Source organism: Musca autumnalis, unplaced genomic scaffold, assembly GCF_047663935.1.
Source record: "Musca autumnalis isolate F117 unplaced genomic scaffold, ASM4766393v1 scaffold_4, whole genome shotgun sequence".
NCBI classification, from domain to species: Eukaryota; Metazoa; Arthropoda; class Insecta; order Diptera; family Muscidae; genus Musca; species Musca autumnalis.
Window position 1 is genome coordinate 210,483,811 of NW_027411977.1, and position 25,877 is coordinate 210,509,687.

The window sequence follows — 25,877 nt, forward strand, 5'->3', positions numbered from 1 at the left end:
AAAGAAAGGTTACTTCTACAGATCATTTCTAAAAGGAAGGCTGCTTCTATAGACCCCTTCTGAAAGAAAGGGTTATTCTATAGACCCCTTCTGAAAGGAAGGGTGACTCTATAGACCCCTTCTGAAAGGAAGGCTGCTTCTATAGACCCCTTCTGAAAGAAAGGGCGATTCTATAGACCCCTTCTGAAAGAAAGGTGATTCTATAGACCCCTTTTGAAAGAAAGGTTGATTCTATAGACCCTTATAAAAGAAGGGGTGATTCTATAGATCCTTCTGAAAGAAAGGGTGCTTCTATAGACACTTTCTGAAAGAAAAGGTGCTTCTATAGACTTTTTCTGAAAGAAATGGTGCTTCCATGGTACAATAATTCATAGGTAGGCCAGGTATGAGAATCGCCAAAAAAGTACAACCCTGTCGCTATGGCTTAAAACGTCAAAATTGTTTTGATGAATGATAACAGATGAGTAAACAAAGAAGAAGAAAAACGAAATGTTGAAATGAAAACAAAACAGAGTTGAATTTTTTGATCAATAATAAATATCAACTCTGCATGTCAACAAGGTTTTGACAGATTAAGCCATAACAAAAAAAAAATTTTAATCAGCTGTTAGCTGTGGCCTACCTAAGAATTATTGTACCATGGGTGCTTCTATAGACCTTTTTTGAAAGAAAGGGTGCTTCTATAGACTTTTTCTAAAATAAAGGTTGCTTCTACAGATCATTTCTGAAGGGAAGACTGCTTCTATATACCCTTCCTGAAAGAAAGGGAGCTTCTATAGACACTTTCCGAAAAAAGGGAGCTTCTATAGACACTTTCTGAAAAAAGGGAGCTTCTAAAGACCCTTTTTGAAAGCAGCATTTCGAAAGTCCCGGTCCACACTATCGTGAATTTCATTTAAAAATTTCATGAAATTGGGTGTCCTTAAATCGAACTCCCCACTACAGCAATTTTATGATTTTACTCTACTATGGACGTCGATCTAGAGACGCATAATTTCATATCAAAATTTCAGTGTAATTAGTGTAGTGTGGCCCTGGACTAAGTACGACAAACGTATTATCAATCACACAGTTTAAAAGCCCCCACTCATTTATCAGTCTGTGCCGTCAGTCCGATGAACCCTTTCTGTATGTGTGACTGACAAGTGTGTAGCACGAACCATCAGTCAAGTCTAAAAATCTTGAATTTCTCCTCCAAAAATGAATGAATTCTACTTTTTTGTGTTCCAACACCAACATTATTTTCTGTTTTTCAAAATTATTTATTGATAATTTGAAAATAAAGACAATTCACCCAGACTTATGGGGGTTCATTTTGAAATCAAAACTATTTTGATTTTCATCAGTCTTGGAAAACTCACACATACATTCTCAAAATTTCAAAAATTTACACATACTACCATAAATGCTGGTAGTCAGACTGACTAATGAGTGGGGGCCTTAATGTTGGGGATAATAAAGGAAAAATCTCTAATGAAAAAAAAATATAAAGAAAATATTTTTCATTTTTAATATTCATAGAGCAAGAATCCAGCCCCAGCTCTACTTCTTACCCATTACCCACAAACCATGGCAGAACTACCAGGTAGTGGTATCACAAGCTGATGGTATATGAAAAGCCAAATCCCTTTATAAAAATTATTTTTGTTGTAATTTCCCCAACAACATAAAGTTTTGACATAACATATTCAAAATTTTACGATGTCACTACCTGGGTAATTGTGCCATGCCACAAACTCAAATCATTTTCTGAAAACTTTCATAGTCTGGCACAAGAGTTTAGCTATTCACGCCGGAATGGTAGCCCGAAAACACAGCGGCGGCGGAGTTTTTTTGTATGTCCGGCGAAGAAAAACTGAAAAACCGAGTACCGAGTAACCGGGTATTCGTATTTCGTTTTTATTTTCGTGAGGTTTAGTTTTTAGTTTTTAATGCAGATATATCTACGGAAAACGTAAAAAAGTTTAAAAAATTGTAAAATAATATGAAATCTCAAAGCTAAGCTTCGTGGTGAAATGAAAAAAGCATGAAATATCTAAAATAAACGTGCCCAAACAACCTAAAAAAATCTAAGTGAAAATTGTTGTCCATCCAAAACGAAAAGAAAAAATAAACGGCGCCATTTTAAGAAGAAAGGAGAAACAAAGCAGAACCGAGGCAAATGCATTTTAACAAAAGAAAACACAAAAGAATGTGTTAAAAATAAAAGAAGAAAAAATACGTAGAGAGCAGTGAGAAGAAAAAGAAAAACACAGCAACAAAAAAGTGAAGTGTTGTAAATTTAGTTTGTGTTTTTATTTCTTTGGTTTTAATTTTCAACGGTGGACTTAAAGAAAAAGAGATTTCACTTCCAAAAATTGTTAAAAACACTTAAAAGAAGTTGCAGATAGATGAATGTCCAAACAACACCAACAATAAGAATAGCAGCAGAGCAGATACATGAAATTGAAATTGTGTAAGTGGTGATGTATAAACATTTTTTCGTCACTTGAATCAAGAAGAAAAAATTTAACTTTCCTTAAATTTAAGGTGTAATTGCACAGCTAGCCAGCAGTGGATAATGTGGTGGTTATGTACGTAACACACAAATGTAATAGAAGTACATGTAAAGATTCCAAATTGAAAAGGCCCTGAAAAATTGCTGTCGTAAAATTCCAAATATGTAGGCCTTTTTTACAACAAAGCAGTGACCTAATTTGTACAATGTTCCACGAAGTATAGAAAAAAAGCCTATATACCTGAAAAGAGCTTTAAACAAATATTAGATGATGATGTTTTCATAGTTGCGCCTACATGGGTACAAATTGTTAATCCATTCCCTCTACACTTGGCTTCTGTGAAAACATCTGCCCATTTGTCTACTACTTTAATGTCCTTTTTTTGCTTGATTCCCTTTTTGTTTTTTTGGAAATTCTCTTGTTTTGTTTGCCTTCTCAAACATTCTTCGTTGTCGTGGTGGTGCCGTGCCGCCACTTTCGTTCGAGTTTCAGTTTATTGTATGGCAAAGGTAGACAGGCTGCTAATTCTCTGGTTGGTTGACTTGGCTGGCTGTTTATGTGGTTGTTTTTTAATTGATATGATCGCGCGTTTTTTGCATTTCTTACGTTTTTTGTTTCTTCCTTTCATTTGTAATTTGCATTTATTGTGTCAATCACACTTTCGAAATTTGTATCTCTCCTCTTAAAGAGGCCCATAATACATGAGGAAACACGCATACACAATAAACAACACACGTATTAACCTTTCTTGTTTGGTATGTTGTTTTTTTACTTTGTTCTTTTCTTGGTGTTGTTGTTGTTTTATAGACATAATTTTTAGTGGTAATTTTGGTAAATTTTGGTCAGTAAGATTAGAGGGATGAGGAGGAGGTGTGGTGTAATTGAAGTGACTTTGCAGGTGTGTGGAAAAGTTCTTTGAACAAGTTTTGTAATAGAATAGATATTTTCAGAGAATGAAGGAATGGTAACCTTGTCAAGATCTCTGGAATTGCATAATGCACTTTGGAACAAGTGTCGTTTAGGGGCACCTCTCGTATCGGTCCGATATTTTTACATGATTCCAAAGATATATAATTTTCCGGGGGGAAGTCCATACTTCCCGAGATATGGGTCTTGACATTTCGGAAATTTCGAACTTTCACACCTTTAGATTGTTTAGGGGCACCTCTCTTATCGGGCTGAAATTTTTACAGTAGATAGCCCTTGGCATCCTGAATACAACGATATATAATTTTCCGGGGGAAGTCCATACTTCCCGAGATATTTCGGAAATTTCGTACTTTCACACTTTTAGATTGTTTAGGGGCACCTCTCGGATCGGGCTGAAATTTTTACAGTAGATAGCCCTTGGCATCCTGAATACAACGATATATAATACTTCTCCTATGGGTCTTGACATTATCGTTGGGTTATTCAGGGACACAGCTAGGATCTCTTTAAAGTTTTTATATTAGATAATGGGCGCATTTCCGAGGCTGCTGTCTCTGGTCATAAGCCGCATCCAGGACTGCTGCGATAGTAGTTATGTTGTTGCTTGCTGCGCCAGAACATCTAGTGTTTTTCCCCCTTCGGATTCATAGTCGTCCTTAGATTACCAGACACACCCCAGTCTCCCCAACAACAACAACAACTGCGTTATATGCCTGATATTAGTTCGTTTTTGGAGGACAATCACCGTCTGGTGCTAAGGGACTTCAATTTTCATCATGAACTTGGACATTCCGTCCTAGGCGATGGCCAGAGTAGTAATGGGCTGGCCGAGCAAATTGATAACTCAACATTTTGCACGGTAAAGGAAAGCGGTCCTACGAGGATAAGAGGAGATTGCCACAGCTCGCCAGACATCACCATTGTAGCACGTGGTCTAGTAAATTGTGAACCATGGAAAAGCTGATTGGCAAGAGTACAGAGTATTTACCAATCAACGGTTCCTTAAGATCCTCCAGCTAAGAAAATGTACCTGGTCGAATACCCGAAAATACACTAAAATTCCCAGCTGAGGCGACCGGACTGGCAAATGAGCGTGATGAGCTTCTTCGTGCCAACCCCAGTGACCCCAGATTCAGGGTACTTAACCCGTTGTAGGTGACCATAAACGGAACAAGTGGTTTTATCATCTGAAGAGTTGGCAACGGTTAAGTCACTCTCGAAACCTGGAAAGAAGGAAGATAGGACTTCAGTCACGTCGTTCAGTTATTATTGCCAATGCCATCAGGAACGCTAAATCATCCGCGTTAGCTCCTGATGGAATCTCCATGGTAATGCTGAAACACCTGAATGATTCGCGAGTCGAGTATTTCACTAAAGTTCTCAACCTGACGCTAAACACCCACGTCGTGGTCTAGGAAATTGTGAACTATGGAAAATCTGATTGGCAAGGGTACAGAGTATTTACCAATCAACGCTTCCCTAAGTTCCTTAATCTGATAAAATATACCTGGTCGAATACCCGAAAATAGACTTAAATTCCCAGCTGAGGCGACTGGACTGCCAAATGAACGTGATGAGCTTCGTCGTGCCCACCCCGACCCTGAATCTGGGAGCTGATACTGATACTTAACCCGTTGGTAGGTGAACATAAACGGAACAAGTGGTTTTATCATCTGAAGAGTTGGCAACTGTTGAGTCACTCTCGAAACCTGGAAAGAAGGAAGATAGGACCTCAGTCACGTCGTTCAGTTATTATTGCCAATGCCATCAGGAACGCTACATCATCCGCGTTAGCCCCTGATGGAATCTCCATGGTAATGCTGAAACACCTGAATGATTCGGGAGTCGAGTATCTCACTAAAGTTCTCAACCTGACGCTAAACGCCCACGTCGTTACCGAAGTCTGGAAAATGATGCCAGCAAAGAGAATCGTACAGGCCAATTTCGCTTTTGTCGCGCTTAGCAAAAACCCTTGAGGCTTTAATCCTCCCAAGCATTAGAAATAGTTATCCGAAATAGTTGCCAATCATCAGGAATACAAAGGTATGCTTTCGTTGCAGTGCTTGCGGGGCTTTTACCGTGAGAGCCATCATGCGCATGCTGGATAGGATCCGCCCACCCAGACATGTCAGGAGGGATCTTCATGATCAAGAAAGAGAGGTCCAAGTTTATAATAGAGAATCCCTAGATCAACAAGTCTGTCAAGCAGGCCATATTAAGCAGAAAAAAGAACATACCACCATATATTTTCTTAAAAAAAACATCCTCGGGGACATGGAGAATTTTTTTTTTCTAAAAAAAAAACGTTCTTCGAGACCTGAAGAATTTGTTTCTACAGAAAATAACCATCCTCAGAGATCTGAGGAAATTTTTTCTACAGAAAATAAAATCCTCAGGAACCTGAGGAAACTTTTTCTAAATAAGAAACTATCCTCCGGAACATGAGGATTTTTTTCCATAATAAACCATCCTCAGGAACTTGAGGAAATTTTTTCTACAGAAAAAACTATCCTCAGCGATCTGAAAAAATTTTTTTTTGTAGAAAAAAAAACCATCCTAGGGGACTTGAGGATTTTTTTCTTAGCAAGGCCATCCTCAGGGACCTACGGATTTTTTTCTATAGAAAACGAAAAAATCCCCAGGGACCTGAGATGCTGGCATTTTTCATAGAAAAGTTTACACTATCCGATATATGAACAGTTTAAGACTATTCTTCCGAAGCCTCTCTCACAAAAGTACGCATAAAATTTTGGTTTAAATCCATTTTTAATCCCGATATTGAAAGGTACACTGGTGTTCCCGGTTGTCGTATATAATTTGTTACGCGAAATTATATTTCACTCCGAATAATATTCTAGGGCCCCGTTTTTTTTTTTAGAATTTGCAGTAATAAGTCTTATTATCTTCACCCTACCAGGATGGACCAATCCCACGGCAGCGGGTTCTTTCGTACCGGATTGACCCGAAACCATAGTGTTTCGGCCAGCGGCTGCCAACCCAGCATAAAACCTATGCTTCTACATATGTAGGTTTTTATGCTGCTACAACAACAACAACAACCAGGATGGACCGATTGAAGCAGTCACCAATTATATTAGATAGCTTGGCATCCTTAACCTAACCAACAGTAATAAGTTGAGGATATATAGCTGCCGGCAAAGCCAACTCATTCTGTTACTCCTATCTTAACCAGAAAGTTTTTAAATTCCATACTAACCTAATATTCTTATATGTACTAATCTCACTTTTTTCTTCCTTTCTTCTTTACAGGAACAAGTTTTCCCAATAAATAATGAGCACATCGAATGATGCAAAAACAAGGAATGTTTCGGAATTGCAGCATCAGCAACGTAAAGAACAAACTACACATGAAAGCAAGGTATGTAAAATGTATACACTTTTGTGCCTAATATTCAAATCCCTAACTTGAACCTCCTACTCCACATTATCCCCCCCTCTCATTGCAGAATGAACATGAAAGCTCACAAAAAGATAAACATAAAAAAAGACATGAAAAGAAGAAAAATTCAAGCAGTAGCAACAACAACGCATCAACAACGTCTTCGAGTTCAGCGACAACGAATAGCAACAGTAACAGCAGCAGTAACCACAGCATTAGCAACAGCAGTAGTCATACCAGCAGTAGCACTAGTAGCAACAGCAGTAGCAGCACAAGTAACAACAACAACAATCATCACATCTCCAACATTGCATTAGCTACTCAATTCAGTATTCAACGTACAGAAGGTTGTTTGCGTATGAAAATATCAGCGATAAGGCCAACGGTAACAACAGCAACAAATACGGCGGCGTCGGTTACTACAGGAGTACATAATAAAAAGGCAACTACAACAACGGCGGGAAAGACGACGACGACGGCAAAGGAACAAGGAGAATCAAAACTAGCAAATATCAGCCATAATTTAGAATCAATTAAATTGAAAATTTCTCCACCACCACCTCCGCCAGCAACAACATCATCATTATCAGTAGCATCATCTTCTTCCGTTGTGGTGGAGAGTAAACGAAATAAGTCTGAAGATAAAATGAAAACTTTGCTATCAACAGCAACATCAACGACAGCAACAGGAACAACACCTGCACCAATGTCTGTAATTGTAAGTCCATGTACCGTTAAAGAGAAAAATGAGTTATCATCACTAATACCCACACTAACAAAAACAAGCATGGTGGGCAGTTGCGTTGGTGGCGGTGGTGCCGAAAGTGATATTACCGATTCTGGTTGTTCAGAGGCTACTAATACAACAATTGCAACCACCGGTCCCGAAAAACCATCAAAACGAAAAGTAAAACGTAAAAAAGCTTTGCTTAAAGGTACCCTAGAAGCCAAGAGAACGTTGAAGACCTTGAAAACGCTCATAAGCTCCCAGCAAAATAATGCGTTTTCCACAGATTCGGAAGATGATGAACCATTGTCAAATAAAGTGATAACAAATGTGACGGCGGCAGCAACAGCAGCAACAACACAAAGAGCACCACGTCTGTTGCTAACAGCGGTGGGTGTAAAACATAACTCAAATATGATGTCGGCGAATAGCCTTAGTGCCCAAATGATGGGGGGTTTAACGCTGAATTGTTCCACTACAACACAAGGTGCGAGTAGTGGCACCATGGCTGGAGGTGGTGGTAGTGATCACATTGGTCTATCCAGCAGTGACAACGATCTACCCAACATAAGGGCAGCTGTGGAGAGAGTGGTAGGCGACTCCGACGATGATGATGATGACGATTTAATGTTGTCCCACTATCCCAAAGCTAAAACGAAGCATTTACCCCAATATCAATCTACATTGCTGCAAGATTTCATGGAAAAGACCCAAATGTTGGGACAAAATTCCAAGTCATCCGAAAGTGAACCGGCCAACAAACAAGCCCAAATTTCGGCACAGCAAGAAATTTTGGCTCAACTCAACACCAATACCAATTCACAATCGGATAGTGTGGCATCATCCTCTGCAAGTGTGGTAAATAAAAAACGTCGAGGTAGACCCAAGAAACCGGATAAACCACCGCTGCGAGACATGACCCACAACTCAATGTCCTCCTCCTCGCCTTTACACCACCACAATATGCCCCAAAACAAGGTGTCCAATATCAATGAATCTGCAGATTCTGGTGTTATTTCCACCACAAGTATATCCACACAAAGTACATCACCTCATCCCTGTACCACAATGGCGGTTTCTTCTTCTTCCTGTAATGATAATACCTCCCCGCATTCGCCCAATAAAACTGTAAATAATACTCCTGAAAAGCAACAGCAGCAGTTGAGTGAAGCTGCCGCAGCGACTTCTTCCTCAAGTGCAGCAAAACCTAAAATTGATATTGCTCTTTTGGATAAGCGCATGTATGCCGCCACTGAAAGGGTACTATATCCACCACCCAGAAATAAACGTAGACAATCAATGAGTGCTGCCACCACGGAAAAATCACGTAATAATTCATCCAACAGCCTTCCACAGCAGCAACAAGTGGTGGTGCCCAGCAAGGAAGATTTACAATTGGATCCTGTGTGGCGGAAAATTGATGTCAATCGCAAATTTCGCAGACCCAGTGTGTGTAGTACATCCGGAGGTGCTGGCGGCGGTGGTGGTTACAAAAGTGATGGTGGTCTCACCGACACCGAACGCCGTAGCATCCGGGATCGTTCCAGTAAATCCACAGTTTGTAGTAAAATTTTAGCAGCCAAAAGTGGTTATGTCTCTGATTATGGTTCTTCATCATTTCGTGTCACTTCCAAACATTCGAAACACTCCCACAACTCGGGCTATAAAAGTGATGCCAGTTGTAAAAGTCGTTATAGCACGAAAAGTTGTGCCTCCCGCAAATCACGAGCCAAATCTTGTGGTTATCGCAGCGACTGCAAGGAAAGTGTTTTGGGTACATCATCAAAGAAATTTCGACGAAAACGTCGGGCTTCCATTATGCCAAAATCCACAATGGGTTCGCTTAAAGATGAGCAGGATATTTTACAGCTGGCTGGTCTCTCTTTGGGTCAGAGTAGTGAGGAGTCCAATGAATATGTTTGCAAGCCTTCGCTTGAAAAGTTGCCAACAACAAGTGCCAGCAAAAAGTATGGCGAAATCAATCGTTACATTGCCACGGGGGAGTATTTTGGTCGTGGCTCATCGGGTAAATCATTTGCCAGTCTCAGTAGCAGTAATCAAGCGAAGATATTCGATTTATCTTTAGACCACCTGCCCAGTACACCCACCCCAGCAAAGATGAATTTCCACAAAAGGAAGAATTCCACAACATCTGAATTTGCTCATGATTTACTAATGCAGCTACCGGGTGCCCAGCACACAGCACGGAAAATAAAATCAAGACGCTCATCAGTGGCCAGCTATTGCAGTTCATTCTACTCGGTGGGTACCACGAAAATGCGAAAACGCCGCAGAAAGAAACTTTTTCGTAGCCACAACTCTTCGTCAAGTAAAAATTCGGTTATTGATTCGAAACTTTTAACTGAAATTGAAATACTCACCAATACCTTTGCCTCAAGGTGTAAAATACAAACAGCAACGGCGGCGGGAGTACAAGGTGAAAAGGTGGCGGCGGCGGTTTCCGCCAACAGCAGTGCGGGCAATCTTTCGCTAAAGGAAAAACTAATGGCAGAGGCAAATAAATTAAAACAATCATTTGCAGCAGCTGCTGCTGCCCAGGCGGCGGCATCAACATCCAGTACAGCTTTATCTTCCAGTGCCCCAGGGAAAAGAGGAGAAACACGGGACAAAAAATCCCTTAAGAAAAGAAAAATGTCAGAGAATCTTGATTTTGCCATGCTCTCAGCTAGAGCAGAAAGTGGCACTTCCGCCACACCATCAGGCGTACCACAAGGTACATCTTCCTCCTCCAAGCGAAGACATAAAAAGGCAAGCAGCTCTAGTCCCGATGATCATAAATTGCCATTGAAAAAACGCCACTACCTTCTTACACCGGGGGAAAAATCCAGTGAAGTAGCGGTAGCAGTGGCGGCAAAATTATTTGCCAACAACTCAGAGGCATGGGCGGCAGCTGCTGCAGCAGCCAAATCAACGGCCAATACAAAGTCACAGCAGCAATTCAATGCTCGTTCGGCAAAGGCAAATCTGACACCAAAGAAGAGGCATTTACTGCAGCAGGGTGGAGGACATACGCCACATCATCCGCATCCCCACCCCCACACGCTTAGTGAAGACTCCAATAGCAATAAAACCGCTAGTACCCTATCTCCGCTCCGAGTGGCTGTGGGGGATTCCATTAGTGGTGGCAAGTTACTCGATATCAGCCCCCAATCTCTCAACAGCCTTAAACAGGTTACAGAAGCCGTCAACAAAAAGCGTTCGCGGCTAGAGGGTTTGGTATCACGCATTGCCACCACCAATCATCAGGGTGACGAAGTGGTAACGGGGAAAAATAAAAATCAACTATCCTCAGCCTTACAAATCGAATCAGAATCCTCCTCCTGTCCTCCACCAGGAGTATTTGAGCCCTCCGTGGAACTGGAAATACAAATACCACCCATTGCCAAGTTAACAGATCCTGCAACGGGCATCATTACCAAGTCCGAAATTGAATCTCCTCTTCTTATGGACATTAGTAAAAGTTATGGCGGGGAGGTGGTACCACCCAAAACCAATGGCCAAAGAGGTGTGGTGGAAACATTACTGAATAAAACTGGTGGCAATTTGATTTTGAAAAGAAAACGCAAAAAAATCAATCGAACCGGATTTCCCACAGTAAAGCGAAAGAAACGTAGGATCCAGGAAAATCTGGTGTTGGATGTTATACCAGATCTGGGAGGGGAAGAACAGCAGATCTCTCCCGCTGTACTACCAAGTGAGTGTTCTCCGGTCAGCAGCAGTATACCTGCCAAAAAATGTGATCGTGTGCCACAGGAGGGTGAGACGTCGCAGACATTTATGGAACGCAACAATCGCACACCCAGACTTTCAGTGGTGGCCCTAGAAAGATTGCAGGAATCTCCGCAAACGAATAAAGAGAAAAATGAAAAGGAAGTTGCCAAGGAAAAACCACAACAGCCGGCAGAGCAGCCAACAACTCCCAAATCAAGGCACAATAGACGAGAAGTCAAGAGGAAGTTGGATAAGGTAGAAAAAACGGTGGCGGAAGAACCATCCACCACATCCAATGATAACAAAAAACTTGTATCTAAGTCCCTACCACCTGCGACAAAGCCTGTTGTAGACGATGATGATAAACCTCTGGCCTCAAGGGCCAGGAGACGTTCTAAACCTCTAAAAGAAGTAAAGGAAACACAAAGTAAACCACCTGCTGCTCCTGTTCCTGCACCCACCATACAATGTACACAATCCACAAATCAAGTTCAACGTAAACCACCTGCCCCCATCTCCAAGACCGTGAAATCTCTTTTAGATGCAAATATCAAATTACCTGCTGGCATTGATCCCAGCTCTTTGATGAGTTGTAAAATTAAGCTAAAACGTCGTAACTCCATTCATCCCTTGGCAATAACGGCGAAATGTCCTCCCGTCCCCACATTACCTGCCCCAAAACCACCACTACCCATTGAAGTGGAACCAACACCCGAAGAAATAGAAAAGAACTCGGCATCCAAAGATTCCAATATCAATTATGAGGAACATGATATTCTACCGTTGCATGAAAACATTTTTCACATAGCTGCGGCAGAAGGAGCTGAACAAAGTGATACCAGTGAAGAGAAGTTGTCAACACATTCATCTTCATCGTCTTCCAAAAAATCGAAATTGGGTAAAAAGACCTACTTGGTGGCGGGATTATTCTCTGATTATTTCAAGGTAACGCAGATACCAAATGGCAATGGCGGAAATAAGAAAGGGTCCAATAAGAAAGATGGTAATGGTGCAGCTGGTGGGGAGAAAAAGTCAGAGAGTGATAAAAGCAGTGAACCGCAAAAAGAGGGTGCCAAGGACACACAAGAACCGGCGATAACACCCACTTTACCCCCGCCACCATATTGTGAAAAGTATTTTCGACGGACACAATATGACTTTGAATTACCCTATGACATATGGTGGGCATATACCAATTCCAAATTGCCGTCACGTATCACCGTGGCCTCGTGGAATTTCCGTAAAATACGCACCAATATTTATGCTGAGAATGTAAAACCCCCACCCATTGCTGCCTATGATCATCCAATGTGTAATTGTAAACCAGATGCCGGTTGTGGTGATAATTGTCTCAATCGTATGGTCTACACGGAATGCTCACCTTCAAATTGTCCCACCCGGGAAAAATGTCGCAATCAAAAGATACAAAAACATGAAATTGCACCAGGAGTGGAGCGATTCATGACCGAGAATAAAGGATGGGGTGTACGTACCAAATTGCCCATACCAAAGGGAACTTATATTCTTGAATATGTTGGTGAAGTTGTTACTGAACGTGAATTTAAAGATCGCATGGCTACAATTTATTTGAATGATACACATCATTATTGTCTCCACTTGGATGGTGGTTTGGTAATCGATGGTCATCGTATGGGTAGTGATTGTCGTTTTGTCAATCATTCGTGTGAACCAAATTGTGAAATCCAAAAGTGGTCTGTTAATGGTTTGTCACGTATGGCACTCTTTGCAAAACGCCCAATTCAGGAGGGTGAGGAGTTAACCTATGATTATAACTTTTCGCTGTTTAATCCATCCGAGGGGCAGCCGTGTCGTTGTAATACACCAAATTGCCGAGGTGTTATTGGTGGCAAGTCACAGCGCATCAAACCGTTACCCGTTGAGGCGAAGGTAAGTGAAAAATATATATGTATTTTTGTGATTCACGTTGGGCATGAGTTTACACGAGAAAGTAATAATTTCGTAGTTAAGGGATTCCTCCATGTGTATGCCCGCTACTTTTCAGTCCGTGACAAACCCTAATGAAAAGAAGACCCCTCTAAAGAACACATACCGTTCGCTGCCTTTATTGCTGTAACAAAAAAATGTTAGTCGTTTTTCTCTTTTTTTTAATTTATCAAATTTTTTTATTTATCTTATATTTGACAAGTTGTAACTAAAGTTTTTCCTTGTGTTGCCGTTCTTTCTAATGGCTGTTGTCATTCCGCGGTGATTGATACAAGTGAAAGAAGAAGACGTACAATTCTAATTATTCACTCCTAAGAGAGTTTGGATTTTAATAACAAAACATTAACATGTAATATTTTATTATTATTACATTAAAATGTACAATTTTTATTATTGTTAGCATTAAATTAATGTGTGATATAAATGTGCGTGCTTTCTAAAGTTGTTCGTTCTGTTTTCCGTTAGTTACTTTTACCGTGTTTTCTAAATGATGTCATTTCGCGGCGATTGACACAATTAAAAGAAGAGACGCACGAATTTGTCAGTTAAATCACATATTGTAGTCATTCATACATGTGACGCCTTTATTTTATTATCATTAAATATTTAATTTACGATTGTGTTTATTTATTTATTTATTAAATTTATCTAAAGTAGTTCGCGGTGCTTTCCGTTAGTTGTTACAGTGCTTTCTAAAGGCTGTTGTCATTTCGCGGTGATTGACACAAGTAAAAGAAAGACTCACGAACTTGCCAGTTAAATAACAATGGCTGACTTCCGTGTCGTTAGTTGCTTTTTATTGTTTAAACTGTCAAAATAATTCAGTTGCAAAAAATGCATCAGAAATAAAAATGATACATGTTTGCTTTTTACCTGCGTTATATATGCGTATTTTTGACATTTTGGAAAACGTAGCTTCGCAGTTGTTAAGTACTACGGCGTTAAGAAACATAATACTTCACACATTTGCAGTGATTTTCCAAGCAATTGACGATGCGGAAGTCATCCTTTATTTTATTATCATTAATTATTTAGTTTACGATTACATTTATTTATTAAATTAATGTTTAATATAAATGTGTTATCTAAAGTATGTATGTGCTTGCTTTAGCTACGTTTACCGTCCTTCCTAAAGGTTGTCATCATTTCGCGGCCAGTTAAATAAAAATTTCCAGTTTTCTAAATATGTTGCGCTTTTTTAGAGGGTTTAGACTGAAAAATATAAAATATCAAATTTTAATAATCGTTAAATTTACAGCACAACATTGTAAAAGAAAGCCCTTCAGTAGTAATTAACTCAAGAAAATGAAGTTGCCGCAAAACCGCGCTATTTTAATCGTATAAAAGGCGAATGTTTTCTTTCTACTCGATTTATTAATTCAAGTGAATTTATACTGTTTTTCCATTGAATATTTTTAAATGCTACATCCCACTAATGTCAACTTTTTTTTCCATCCAGACTCCCAATGAAAATACCACCAAAGGTGATGCCAAGGGTCGGCAACGGAAACGTAAAGCCAAGAAGAATACTCAACGGCAAACTACGAAGGATGCACCAACACCAACACGAATGCATCCACTCTCTGAAAGAGAACGGAAACTCGTGAAGCAATACTCAATCTTTTTGGTTAGAAATTTTGAAAAGATTCGTGCGAAAAAAATGCTTCGTAGAACGTTGGATAAAACCAACGATTCCAAAACACAAACACCGCTAACAACGCCAGCATCTAGTCCCAGTCCCTTAATGCCCGGTGCAATCACACAAAGACGTCCCTCAACACCAGCATCATTGGCAGCACAAATTACAGCTTTGTGTACAGCAAGAAATATCAAGACCCGGGGTCTTACATTGGCTGTACAAGATCCTGAACTAGAGAAAATGGCAAAAATGGCCAAGGTACTTAGAGATATTTGTACAAATTTGGAAGCCATTAAGTATCCGGAATGTAACGAACAACAACAACAACCACCATTTGCTTTGGTCTCTCTAACCATATCCAATTCCACATTATCTGGAGCCAATAAAAAGAAGAAAGCCTCCCTTAAACAACAACAAAAGTCCGATCTCCATGATTTTAAAACAATACAAAGTAATGTGGAACAGGGTTTCTATAAACAACCAAGTGAATTTAATGCAGATATGGAAAAGCTGTTCAAGGAAACTAGAACCGCCTTGGAAAAGAATGAGCCACAGAAGTTGCATCTTTTGGAATTGTTGGAGAAATCTTTTGTAGAGGAAAAACATAAACAATACCCGGCCTTAATGGATATACTTGGCGATGAATCTTTGCTAAAAGATTTCAAGGAACCAACACCGATTACTGCCCATAAAGATAATGAAACAAAGACAGGCCACAACTCCGAACAACCCTTAATAGACCACAATATTTTAAACACCTCCAATGAGGACATAATACGTTGCATTTGTGGCCTCTTCAAAGATGAAGGTTTAATGATCCAATGTGCCCGTTGTATGGTATGGCAACATACAGAATGTACCAAAGCCGATGTTAAGGCAGATAATTATCTCTGTGAACGGTGTGAACCACGTGATGTAGATAGAGAAATCCCATTGGATGATTTCACCGAAGAAGGTCATCGTTATTATTTAACGCTAATGCGTGGCAAAGACTTGCAAGTACGTCAAGGTGATGCTGTTTATGTTTTGCGTGATATACCCGTTAAAGATTCAGCGGGTAATGTGGTCCCAACAAAGAAACATACCTACGAAACAATAGGAGAAATCGATTACAATGAATGTGATATTTTTCGTGTTGAACGTTTGTGGAAAGATGATAAGGGTGAACGTTTTATATTTGGTCATCATTTTCTACGTCCCCATGAAACATTCCATGAGCCGTCGCGTAAATTTTATCCCAATGAAGTTGTGCGTGTTCCATTGTATGAAGTTGTTCCCATTAATTTGGTTATTGGCCGTTGTTGGGTACTCGATCGTACGACATTTTGTAAAGGCCGCCCCATTGAGTGTAACGATGAGACACACTGTTTCATATGTGAGCTGAGAGTGGATAAATCGGCACGTTTCTTTTCCAAGGCTAAAACAAATCATCCAACCTGTACAAAAAGTTATGCATTCCGTAAATTCAGCGAGAAGCTGAGAATATCGAAAACGTATGCGGTAAGTAGATTATTGATATTTTTTTTTCTTGTAAAATTTCTATTCCATAAGGGAAAAAGATCAATGTGTACATTGTCGCAATTAGCGCTTTCATTCCTAATCATTTTTTTTTACTTTTTAAATCAGTTATTACAAATGTACTAACATTAGATTTGTGCCAAAGGAACTATATAGTTCACTTCGCAGTTCCAATGGCCCACATTTTTCCTATTAACAAACTGCATATACTTAATATCTCACGTTACATTTTATGATGTTGTTCATACGTTTTGGAAATAGTACAACGAACTAGATTACCCAACTCTAGCTAATTGCGATGTTCGTGTCCGTTATTGGTAATGTAATTTAGTTGTGATTGTCACAAAATAAAAGAAGTAGCACGAACTAAAAAGCACATTTTCTAGTTATTCAATGTAGTCGTCCTTCATAACAGTGATTCGACTTATATAAAACCAAATAAAATAATATAAAACTTGTTCAATATTAATTTATGATGCTGATAAAAACACCTGTTTTCATGTAGGCTCCCTTTATAAAAGTATGTTGTCATTCTGTAGTGATTAGCACAAGTAAATGATGAAGCACGCAAATTTGCCGGTGAAAATAATAATTTATATTTATTTTATAATGAGGCAGCATGTTGAAATGATTCGATTAGTATTTAAACACAAAAATATAACATTTGAGCTTTATGTGTTATTTAATTGACTTAAATTATCCATGCATTATACGTAGGTTTCTCTTCGAGCAAGTCTACTATCATTTCTTAGAGATTGCCACATACTAAAGCAGAAATAATCCCCTGATTCATACAATTTGTAGTTATTTAACTAAATTGGAGTCTACACTGAAACATTCCTATTCAAATAATACACAAAAAATAAAGTGGCAATATGAACAAACCTTTTTTACTGTTATATGATTAATAATGCTGTTAAATATTGTTCAATATTAATTTATGATGCTGTAAAAACACCTGTTTTCATGTAGGCTCCGTTTATAAAAGTATGTCGTCATTCTGTAGTGGTTGCCACAAGTAAAAGAAGAAGCACGTAAATATGCCGGTGAAATTAATTTATATTTATTTTTATAATGAGGCAGGGTGTTGAAATGATTCGATTAGAATATAAACACAAAAATATAACATTTGAGCTTTAATGTGTTATTTAATTGACTTAAAATTATCCATGCATTATACGTAGGTATCTCTTTGAGCAAGTCTGCTATCATTTCTTAGAGATTGCCACATACTAAAGCAGAAATAATCCCCTGATTCATACAATTTGTAATTATTTAACTAAATTGGAGTCTACATTGAAACATGTCTATTCAAATAATACACAAAAAATAAAGTGGCAATGTAAACAAACCTTTTTTACTGTTATATTATGTTATATTAATTTATGATGCTGTTAAAAACACCTGTTTTCATGTAGGCTCCCTTTATAAAAGTATGTTGTCATTCTGTACTGATTGGCACAAGTAAAAGAAGAAGCGCGCAAATTTGCCGGTGAAAATAATTTATATTTATTTTTATAATGAGGCAGGATGTTGAAATGATTCGATTAGTATTTAAACACAAAAATATAACATTTGAGCTTAATGTGTTATTTAATTGATTTAAAATTATCCATGCATTATACGTAGGTCTCTCTTTGAGCAAGGCTGCTATCATTCCTTAGAGATTGCCACATACTAAAGCAGAAATAATCCCAATTTGTAATTATTTAACTAAATTGGAATCTACATTGAAACATTTCTATTCAAATAATACACAAAAAATAAAGTGGCAATATAAACAAACTTTTTTTACTGCTGTTAAAAACCTGTATATTTTCAACTGCAGCTTATTTTCAACTCAAAGCTTAAATTCGAATATAAGTTTTTCGAAGCGGTTCGAAGAGTTTTCCCTGAACGAGTGCTAAATAATATCTTTTCTCTATTTAATATAATTCTGATTTTTAGCCCCATGATGTTGATCCAGCCATGTTGAAGCCACGAAAACAGAAGACTGATGGTGAATGTCCAAGCATAGCTTCAAATTCACCGGCAGTAACGACTGAAAATAGTAATGGTGGTGGCGGAGGCGGTGGCCATACCAAACAGGATTCAAATAAAACACCACAAAACAACTTGAACTCGAAATCCAAACGGCAGAGTAGCAAAAGTCCTGCTACAATTGCACCACCAACAACAACAAGTACACCGGCAGCACCAACACCCTCACCTAAAGTGGTAAGTTTTGAAATGTTTTATTGTTATCTTGAGACTAAAATTAATTTTCCCCAATTAACCTTTTAGACGGTCAAAGAAAAACGTTCCCATTTGGAAAATGTTTTGAAATCTCTGAAACAACGTCAAAAACTACTCAATCCCGTGGCAAATAACAATGAAACACCATTAGATTTGTCTTATTTGTTGTCGGGACGTGGTGCTCGGCAACGGAAAACACCACTTGCTATACGAAAAGATTTTGTTTAATATAACTCTCTACACCGACGAACAACCGCTAGAGAGATTTTAATAAAACAAAAATGCACTCTGCTACTGCTTGCTGGCGCAAGTTTTCTTCTAAAAGAAGTAAACTAATTGTAAAATATTTTCATTTTTTCTGTAATATAGATTTGAGATTTATAATCATTATCATCATCATAACGTAAACTAGACACACAGACACGCTTCTATTATCAATTTTTACATTATTTCTATGTATATGTATGTATGTATTTTACATAATAGGCATTATATATTTAACCATATACTTTTATTATAAGAGAGTTTGAAATGGGAAAAACAAAATTTTACATATAGTGAAAAAAAAGAATTGTACATTTTATGAATATTTTCTTTATTTTTATTTATTAATCTAACACTAATATGGTATATTATTAAGTACATAAGATTTCATCTTCTATACATAAACACTGCACTTGATAATGAATCAAAAAGAAGAACACCCACATTATGATGTATGATTTTGTACTTGTTTTACAATATTTTTTTATTTTTCCCTAGCCCCCTAAAAAACAAACTACACCAACAATCAAAATTCGATATCTATGGTAATTCCTAAAAATCTATATATACACATCTTCTATTGGTATTACCTTTAATTTTTTTCATTGGCTAAATGTGTACTGTAGAAGCTAAAAAGTTTTCAAAAGTTAAAGCTGTTGGTGTAGATTTTAATATAGTCGGTTTGTACCGATTTTAGCCATTTTTCTAACTTGTTTATTATTTTTTTACATATATTCGAAAGCCTTGTTATATACATTTTACAATTTTATATACACACGATTATGATGACTATACATATAATTATTGATTTTTTTATAACGATATATTGGTGGACTTTGTTTTAAACAAATTTATTAATAATAGTTGTGCTTATAATTTATTATTAATTCTTCATTTATACATAAATTATGTATATTGATTTATTATTGTAATTATTTAAAATATTTTTTTTTCACTTTGTAAATTTAACAAATGTTAGGTTAGCTTCAAACTAACCTAACAAATTATAGGAAATTTTGTTTGTAATTTATGGCTGGATTTTGATATATACACCAATTTCCTTTCTCCCAAAAAATACAACCACATAGATTTTGAATTTATAATTATTTATTCTCCTTGTTTTAATTTTTTAATGTTGTAAGATTTCCTCCTCCCCCACTCCACTTTGCTCTTAGGAATTATTTTCTTTATTGAACTAATGTTGTGTTATTGCTATTTTATTATTATTATTCATTTTTGAATTTCACTGTTTTTTTTTCCACTTTATTCTGAATACTTTTTTCTTTTTGAATTTAGTTTTATTTTATTATACATATATACACAATTTTTTACTACTTGGTTATTTTTAAGTAGCACATTTTTTCTCTAATAATAATAAAAACTCTGCAAAACATGGTTTAACGCATATTCATTGTTATTTCTTTTTTACTAAACAAAATAATTTTGCCTAATATTGTTTTTTATTATAGTTTTTTTTGAATAAAACCGAAATATATATTTTTACACAATAAAAACATAAACCAACTTTTGTTCTTTATACTTTAGAAGTAGGACAGTTCATACATCAATGAGTTTTGAGCTAAGAGGAGCTATGAAAAACCAAGTTTTGTCATTGAATAAAGAAAGAATTCGAAAAATGGATTTTAAAATACAAATTTTTTATTGTTTTATTGCTTCAAATATCTGTCAAGGTCTTGGGGTCTTTATATAACCTGTTTTACCAATAACTTGTTCCATTTCTGTATTTCGAAGTAATATAATTGGTCTGTTCCAGTACTGCAAGAATCTACTAATTTCTACTATTTTTTCCATTACATAAAGGAAAAATGTTATCGTAGTAAAAATATAGTAGCTTCTTGCAGGTTCTGGAACAGATCAGTAGTGGGATTCTGTAACACATTTTTGCTGTTATCGATATTTGTCGGTAAAATTAAAATGCTTATAATTTCGATAGTTAACGAAATTTTTCGGTAAGTTAACGATGAATAAAAAGTAGTCGCTAGCCTCTACCGACACAAACAGTGATGCCAACTTTTCTTTATGTTTTTAGTCATAATTTTGCGATTTAATTTTACCGATTGTTGTCGGTAACAGCAAAAATGAGTTACAGAATCCCACTACAGATGTGAGATAAAATGAAAACAAATTTCTTTCAAAAAATTATCTTGGGCCTTATTACGACATTCGATTCGACCGAGTATTTGCTCGACAATGAAAAAATCAAACTATGAAAACCTATTCGCGCCACCAACCGTAGGTAGATGAATAAGTCCCGGTCCACACTAGCGTGAATTTCATTAAAAAATTTCATGAAATTAGGCGTTCTTAAATCGAGTTCCTCACTGCAGCAATTTTTAGATTTTACTCTACTATGGAAGTCGATCTAGAGACGCATAATTTCATGAAAATTTTTCAATAACATCACTCTAGTGTGTACCGGGACTTTGTACACAACAATGTCAAAAAGGTTTACAAAAAATAAATCATTTCGTACAGTTTTCTAGCACAACTTCATTCCGAAATTATTACCCAAAGTTTCAACGATTTCAACAAATATTTACATTTTTCATTAATAAATTTGTTTTTTAGTTTTTGCTTAAAAGAACAACATTTTTTACCATCTACCTTCTTAATGTTCTTTGAGGAACACATAGGTTTTTATAGTTCGATTTTTTTCATTCACAAGCAAATACTCGATCGAATGTCGTAATTATGCCCCTTTTTACCTTTAATTATTTGTTTATAAAACACTAATGGATCTATTACACCATATGCTTTTTCACATGTATGACGCCAGCTGGTCTGTATATTAGTATACCCAGAGTGACAACATACATGTAAAAAAGCATATGGTGTAATATAGCCATAATGGGCTAAACACATACGGTTGCGCCAAACACATGGGCCAAACACATACGGTTGCGCGTTGAAAACAACAACTACATGAAAAATGTGTAAGTGATGTCAAGTTTGTTCTTGAAGTTTTCATGTGGTTGTTGTACCGCAAATCTACAACAAATAAGTGTAAACAACGGGGTGTATTTCCTGATTTCGTGAAATCCACTGGATTTCGGAGCATAAGTAGAAACCAGCTATAAGAAATCTCTTGTCACCTAAATGTTATCATTTCATATTTGAATGCCACCTGCGAAAATAGAAGAAGACAGCCTTTTTGACAGTTCACTCGTTGGGACGTGTGGTTGATTAATTTTGTGTTGGGAAAATTGAAAATTTTTAGAGAATATAATTTGCAGCGTGTTCCACAGTATTTAATATAAATTAAAAACTGAATTCTTGCACCTGCTTAATTGAAATCCCGATTTTTACATATATCAAACGAATTAATCAACAAAAGTAACACACGTCACATTAACCCAGCAACAGCAACTGGTGAGAGTTGAACTGAGTTAGTGGGTTTAGTTTTTTGCAAAGGGGGTTCTTCATTCAAGTTCACACTTCACGGTCATCATAGTCTAACGCGCTTTACATTGGAATACAGATACATATATCAACAGCCAGCGACATCAGTAAAATGAGCAAATTTACTGCAATACTAAAAAAGGAGTTTCCAGCCTTGGATAATGAATCCAAAGATTATGTTGAAGGTGTGCTCGAATCCATTGAAGATTTTGAGACGGCGGATGATATTTATGATGCTGTCGGTGATATTCTGCAGAGTGTCAACAGTGAAAAGTCCGAAGATGATGTTCGTGAATTATGTGAACAATTTTTCACTATCATGAATGTTGGCAATAATAACAGTGTCCAGCAAAAGGTACTCAACGCTCCCGTGAATATCGCAGAAATGGCCAAAACCATGGAATCTGGTGATAATGATATGCACAGTATATGGCTGGTTAATAAAGATTCAGGGAATGTAAGTGAAAAGAAAAGCAATGCAATTGCAGTTTTTTTAAATGTTTATTTTCTTTGCAGAAAATTGATGCCAAAAAATTGGAGAAGGCCCAGGCAAAACTACAACAGAAGCAAGAAAAACGCCAAGATGCCAACAAGGGACCACAGGCGCCGGTTAAACTGCAACAGGCCACAGCCTCTCAGGTTACAAATAAAAAAGCCACAAAAATGGATGCCAAAGGAACAAATCGTTCCATGGATATTAAAATTGAGAATTTCGATTTGGCGTTTGGCGACAAGTGAGAAAAATATTTCAGGGTTTTTATATTCTATAATAATGAAAAATTCTGTTTTTCTAGGGTACTGCTGCAAAATGCCAATCTCCTGCTATCATTTGGTCGTCGTTATGGTCTTGTGGGTCGCAATGGTTTGGGTAAAACCACCCTGTTGCGTATGATATCCGAACGTCAATTACAAATACCATCCCACATATCTGTACTCCATGTTGAACAGGAAGTTGTGGGTGATGACACTCCAGCCGTAGATAGTGTACTTGAATGTGATACCGAACGTACCCGACTTTTGGCAAGAGAAAAAGAAATTATGGCCCTGCTAAATAGTGGTACACAGGATGCAAAATTAAATGCCGAGCTAAGTGAGGTATACACGGCCTTGCAAAATATTGAAGCTGACAAGGCGGTGGCAAGGGCCTCGGTGATTCTTAAAGGTTTAGGTTTTGACGCCGATATGCAACAGAGACCCACAAAATCATTTTCTGGTGGTTGGCGTATGCGCTTGGCATTGGCTAGGGCTTTATTTTCGCGACCCGATTTGCTATTGCTTGATGAACCGACAAACATGTTGGATATTAAAGCCATTATATGGTTAGAAACGTATCTGCAGTCATGGCCCACAACTATATTGGTGGTTTCTCACGATCGTAACTTTTTGGATACCGTACCAACAGATATTATTCACTTACATTCCCAGCAGCTGGAGGCTTATAAGTATGTTAAGTTTTTGTTTGCCATACGGAGGTTGTGTATCGTCTACCTTTCACTTTTTTGCTTGCAGGGGCAACTATGAACAATTCGAAAAGACCAAAAATGAAAAACTCAAAGCCCAAAGGCGTGAATATGAGGCGCAAATGGCTCATCGCCAACATGTCCAAGAGTTTATTGATCGTTTCCGTTATAATGCAAATCGTGCCGCATCGGTACAATCAAAAATTAAAATGTTGGAAAAATTGTAAGTCGCTTTGAATACAAATATTTTTATTGGAAATGCTAATATTAATTTCTAATATTTTCTTTTTATAGGCCTGAACTGAAACCAGTGGAAAAAGAAGTTGAAGTTAAACTGAAATTCCCTGATGTTGAACCCTTAAATCCACCTGTATTGGCCATATCGGAAATTGAATTCAGATACAATCCCAAGGATCCACTACCTGTGTTTAAGGATGTCAACCTTTCAGCTACCTCAGACTCAAGGATATGTATTGTAGGTCCAACAGATTTATTCTTGACTTAAGTTCAGTTTAAAATAGTGTCTCGAAGCTTTGGAAGTCTATATTTTGGAAATTTGGATTTGCCCCGCAAAAGATGGATGTACAGCATTATAATGGGGACAGCAATGTCTACCTCTAATCAAAATTTCGTTGTATTACGAGCAGTGCCTCAAATTCAAACTTAAATCGCGTATTGGCCTCCGGTTGAAATTTTCTGTATTCAGAGTCCCTTATTGGGGATATATCAATTCGCCACCTGTAAGATATACACACTTGTAATCAGGGAAACGAGACATACTCTTGGTATAAAACGCAATGCAATACGATTGGTGTCCCTTAAAATGGATCACATTCCAGGAAGTATTGACTTCCAGCACCGAAGATATATGTCATTGTAATCAGGACAACAAGGCCTACATCTGTTAACAATTTTATAGTAATCTTTGTGATGCTCCTATACTGAACTTAAGTCAATTTAACTCCTTATTCTGTTCTACTTTTTGCCTTTAGAACTTATCAGATTTTCTTTTTGTGTAATTTTTAACAGGTGGGTGAAAATGGTGCTGGTAAATCTACACTATTAAAAATCATTGTTGGCCAACTTACCACTCCTCTTGGTAACATAGTTTTACATCGTAGCCTGAGAATAGGTTATTTTGCCCAGCATCATGTTGATCATTTAAATATGAATTTAACATGTGTGGGTGTATTGGCTGAACTATTTCCTGGACGGCCTGATGAAGAATATCGTCGCCAATTGGGTAGTTTTGGAATATCTGGTACCTTGGCATTGCAAAGCTTGGCAAGTTTGTCGGGAGGACAAAAATCTAGAGTGGCTTTGGCAAAAATGTGCATGGGTATGTGTGTTGTTTTTTATGCATTTCAACATAAAAATAAAAAAGTAACTTAACTTTTTTCTTTTGTAGCTGAACCAAATTTCTTAGTACTCGATGAACCCACAAATCATTTAGATATTGAGACAATAGATGCACTGGGAAAAGCAATAAATGCTTTTAAGGTATGTAAAAGGTTTTAGAAACGACTGCATCTGCAGCCTTTTATGGCACTCTTCTTATATACCGCTAATAATATCTATCCTCTCCTCTTTCTCCCTTCTTTAGGGTGGTGTCATTCTAGTATCTCACGACGAACGTCTTATCAAAGTAGTATGCAAAGAATTATGGGTCTGTGGCAATCGTACCGTACGCGCCATTGAAGGCGGTCTAGATGAATATAAACGTGAAGTCTACAAAGAAATCGAAGCCAATAGTTAAATTTTTATTTGTTTTTTTTTTTTTATGTGGTACATCCTTAACAACAAAAGGGGGTTTCATGTTACAATTTGACCTAAACGTATATAAACTAACAAAATATACACACTATATAAAAGGCCAACAACAACCGAAAAAGAAACATTTTTGAAATTTATTTGCAATCTGTACATGTGAGATTAAGTGAAAATGGCCTATAAAATTAAGAAAAAATAGAATGAATTTAATAAATACACACTGATACAGTAAATGTAACTCATCTTCTACTCATCACACACACACATGAACACTATTGTAATAAATTTATTTATAAACAACAAAAAATAATATACTTTT

At 37.3% G+C, this 25,877-nt stretch overlaps 2 protein-coding genes across 2 annotated transcripts; both read left to right on the forward strand.

The window, feature by feature from the left end:
• The first annotated feature begins 1,865 nt into the window (after positions 1-1,865).
• On the forward strand, positions 1,866-20,560 carry ash1 (histone-lysine N-methyltransferase ash1). The gene is made up of 6 exons (XM_073987774.1): positions 1,866-2,455; positions 6,699-6,807; positions 6,896-13,195; positions 14,712-16,391; positions 18,357-18,626; positions 18,693-20,560. The coding sequence occupies exons 2-6, from the start codon at positions 6,721-6,723 to the stop codon at positions 18,870-18,872; spliced, it is 8,517 nt and encodes a 2,838-aa protein (XP_073843875.1). The 5' UTR covers positions 1,866-2,455; positions 6,699-6,720; the 3' UTR covers positions 18,873-20,560.
• Positions 20,561-22,064: 1,504 nt separating this feature from the next.
• On the forward strand, positions 22,065-25,865 carry LOC141403985 (ATP-binding cassette sub-family F member 3). The gene is made up of 9 exons (XM_073987132.1): positions 22,065-22,298; positions 22,408-22,785; positions 22,845-23,062; positions 23,123-23,770; positions 23,838-24,011; positions 24,083-24,263; positions 24,818-25,127; positions 25,197-25,288; positions 25,392-25,865. Exons 2-9 carry the CDS (start codon positions 22,441-22,443, stop codon positions 25,542-25,544), a joined length of 2,121 nt encoding a protein of 706 aa, XP_073843233.1. The 5' UTR covers positions 22,065-22,298; positions 22,408-22,440; the 3' UTR covers positions 25,545-25,865.
• The last annotated feature ends 12 nt before the right edge of the window (positions 25,866-25,877 follow it).

What these genes read in the sequence shown, in the direction of transcription:
- LOC141403985 (XM_073987132.1), top strand. Translation starts at nt 22,441, where the DNA reads ATGAGCAAATTTACTGCAATACTAAAAAAGGAGTTTCCAGCCTTGGAT. An exon ending in CAGACTCAAGGATATGTATT is followed by an intron (nt 24,264 to 24,817) that starts GTAGGTCCAACA and finishes AATTTTTAACAG; the next exon opens with GTGGGTGAAAATGGTGCTGG. An exon ending in TTTGGCAAAAATGTGCATGG is followed by an intron (nt 25,128 to 25,196) that starts GTATGTGTGTTG and finishes TTTCTTTTGTAG; the next exon opens with CTGAACCAAATTTCTTAGTA.
- ash1 (XM_073987774.1), top strand. Translation starts at nt 6,721, where the DNA reads ATGAGCACATCGAATGATGCAAAAACAAGGAATGTTTCGGAATTGCAG. An exon ending in CGTTACCCGTTGAGGCGAAG is followed by an intron (nt 13,196 to 14,711) that starts GTAAGTGAAAAA and finishes TTTTCCATCCAG; the next exon opens with ACTCCCAATGAAAATACCAC. An exon ending in CAACACCCTCACCTAAAGTG is followed by an intron (nt 18,627 to 18,692) that starts GTAAGTTTTGAA and finishes TTAACCTTTTAG; the next exon opens with ACGGTCAAAGAAAAACGTTC.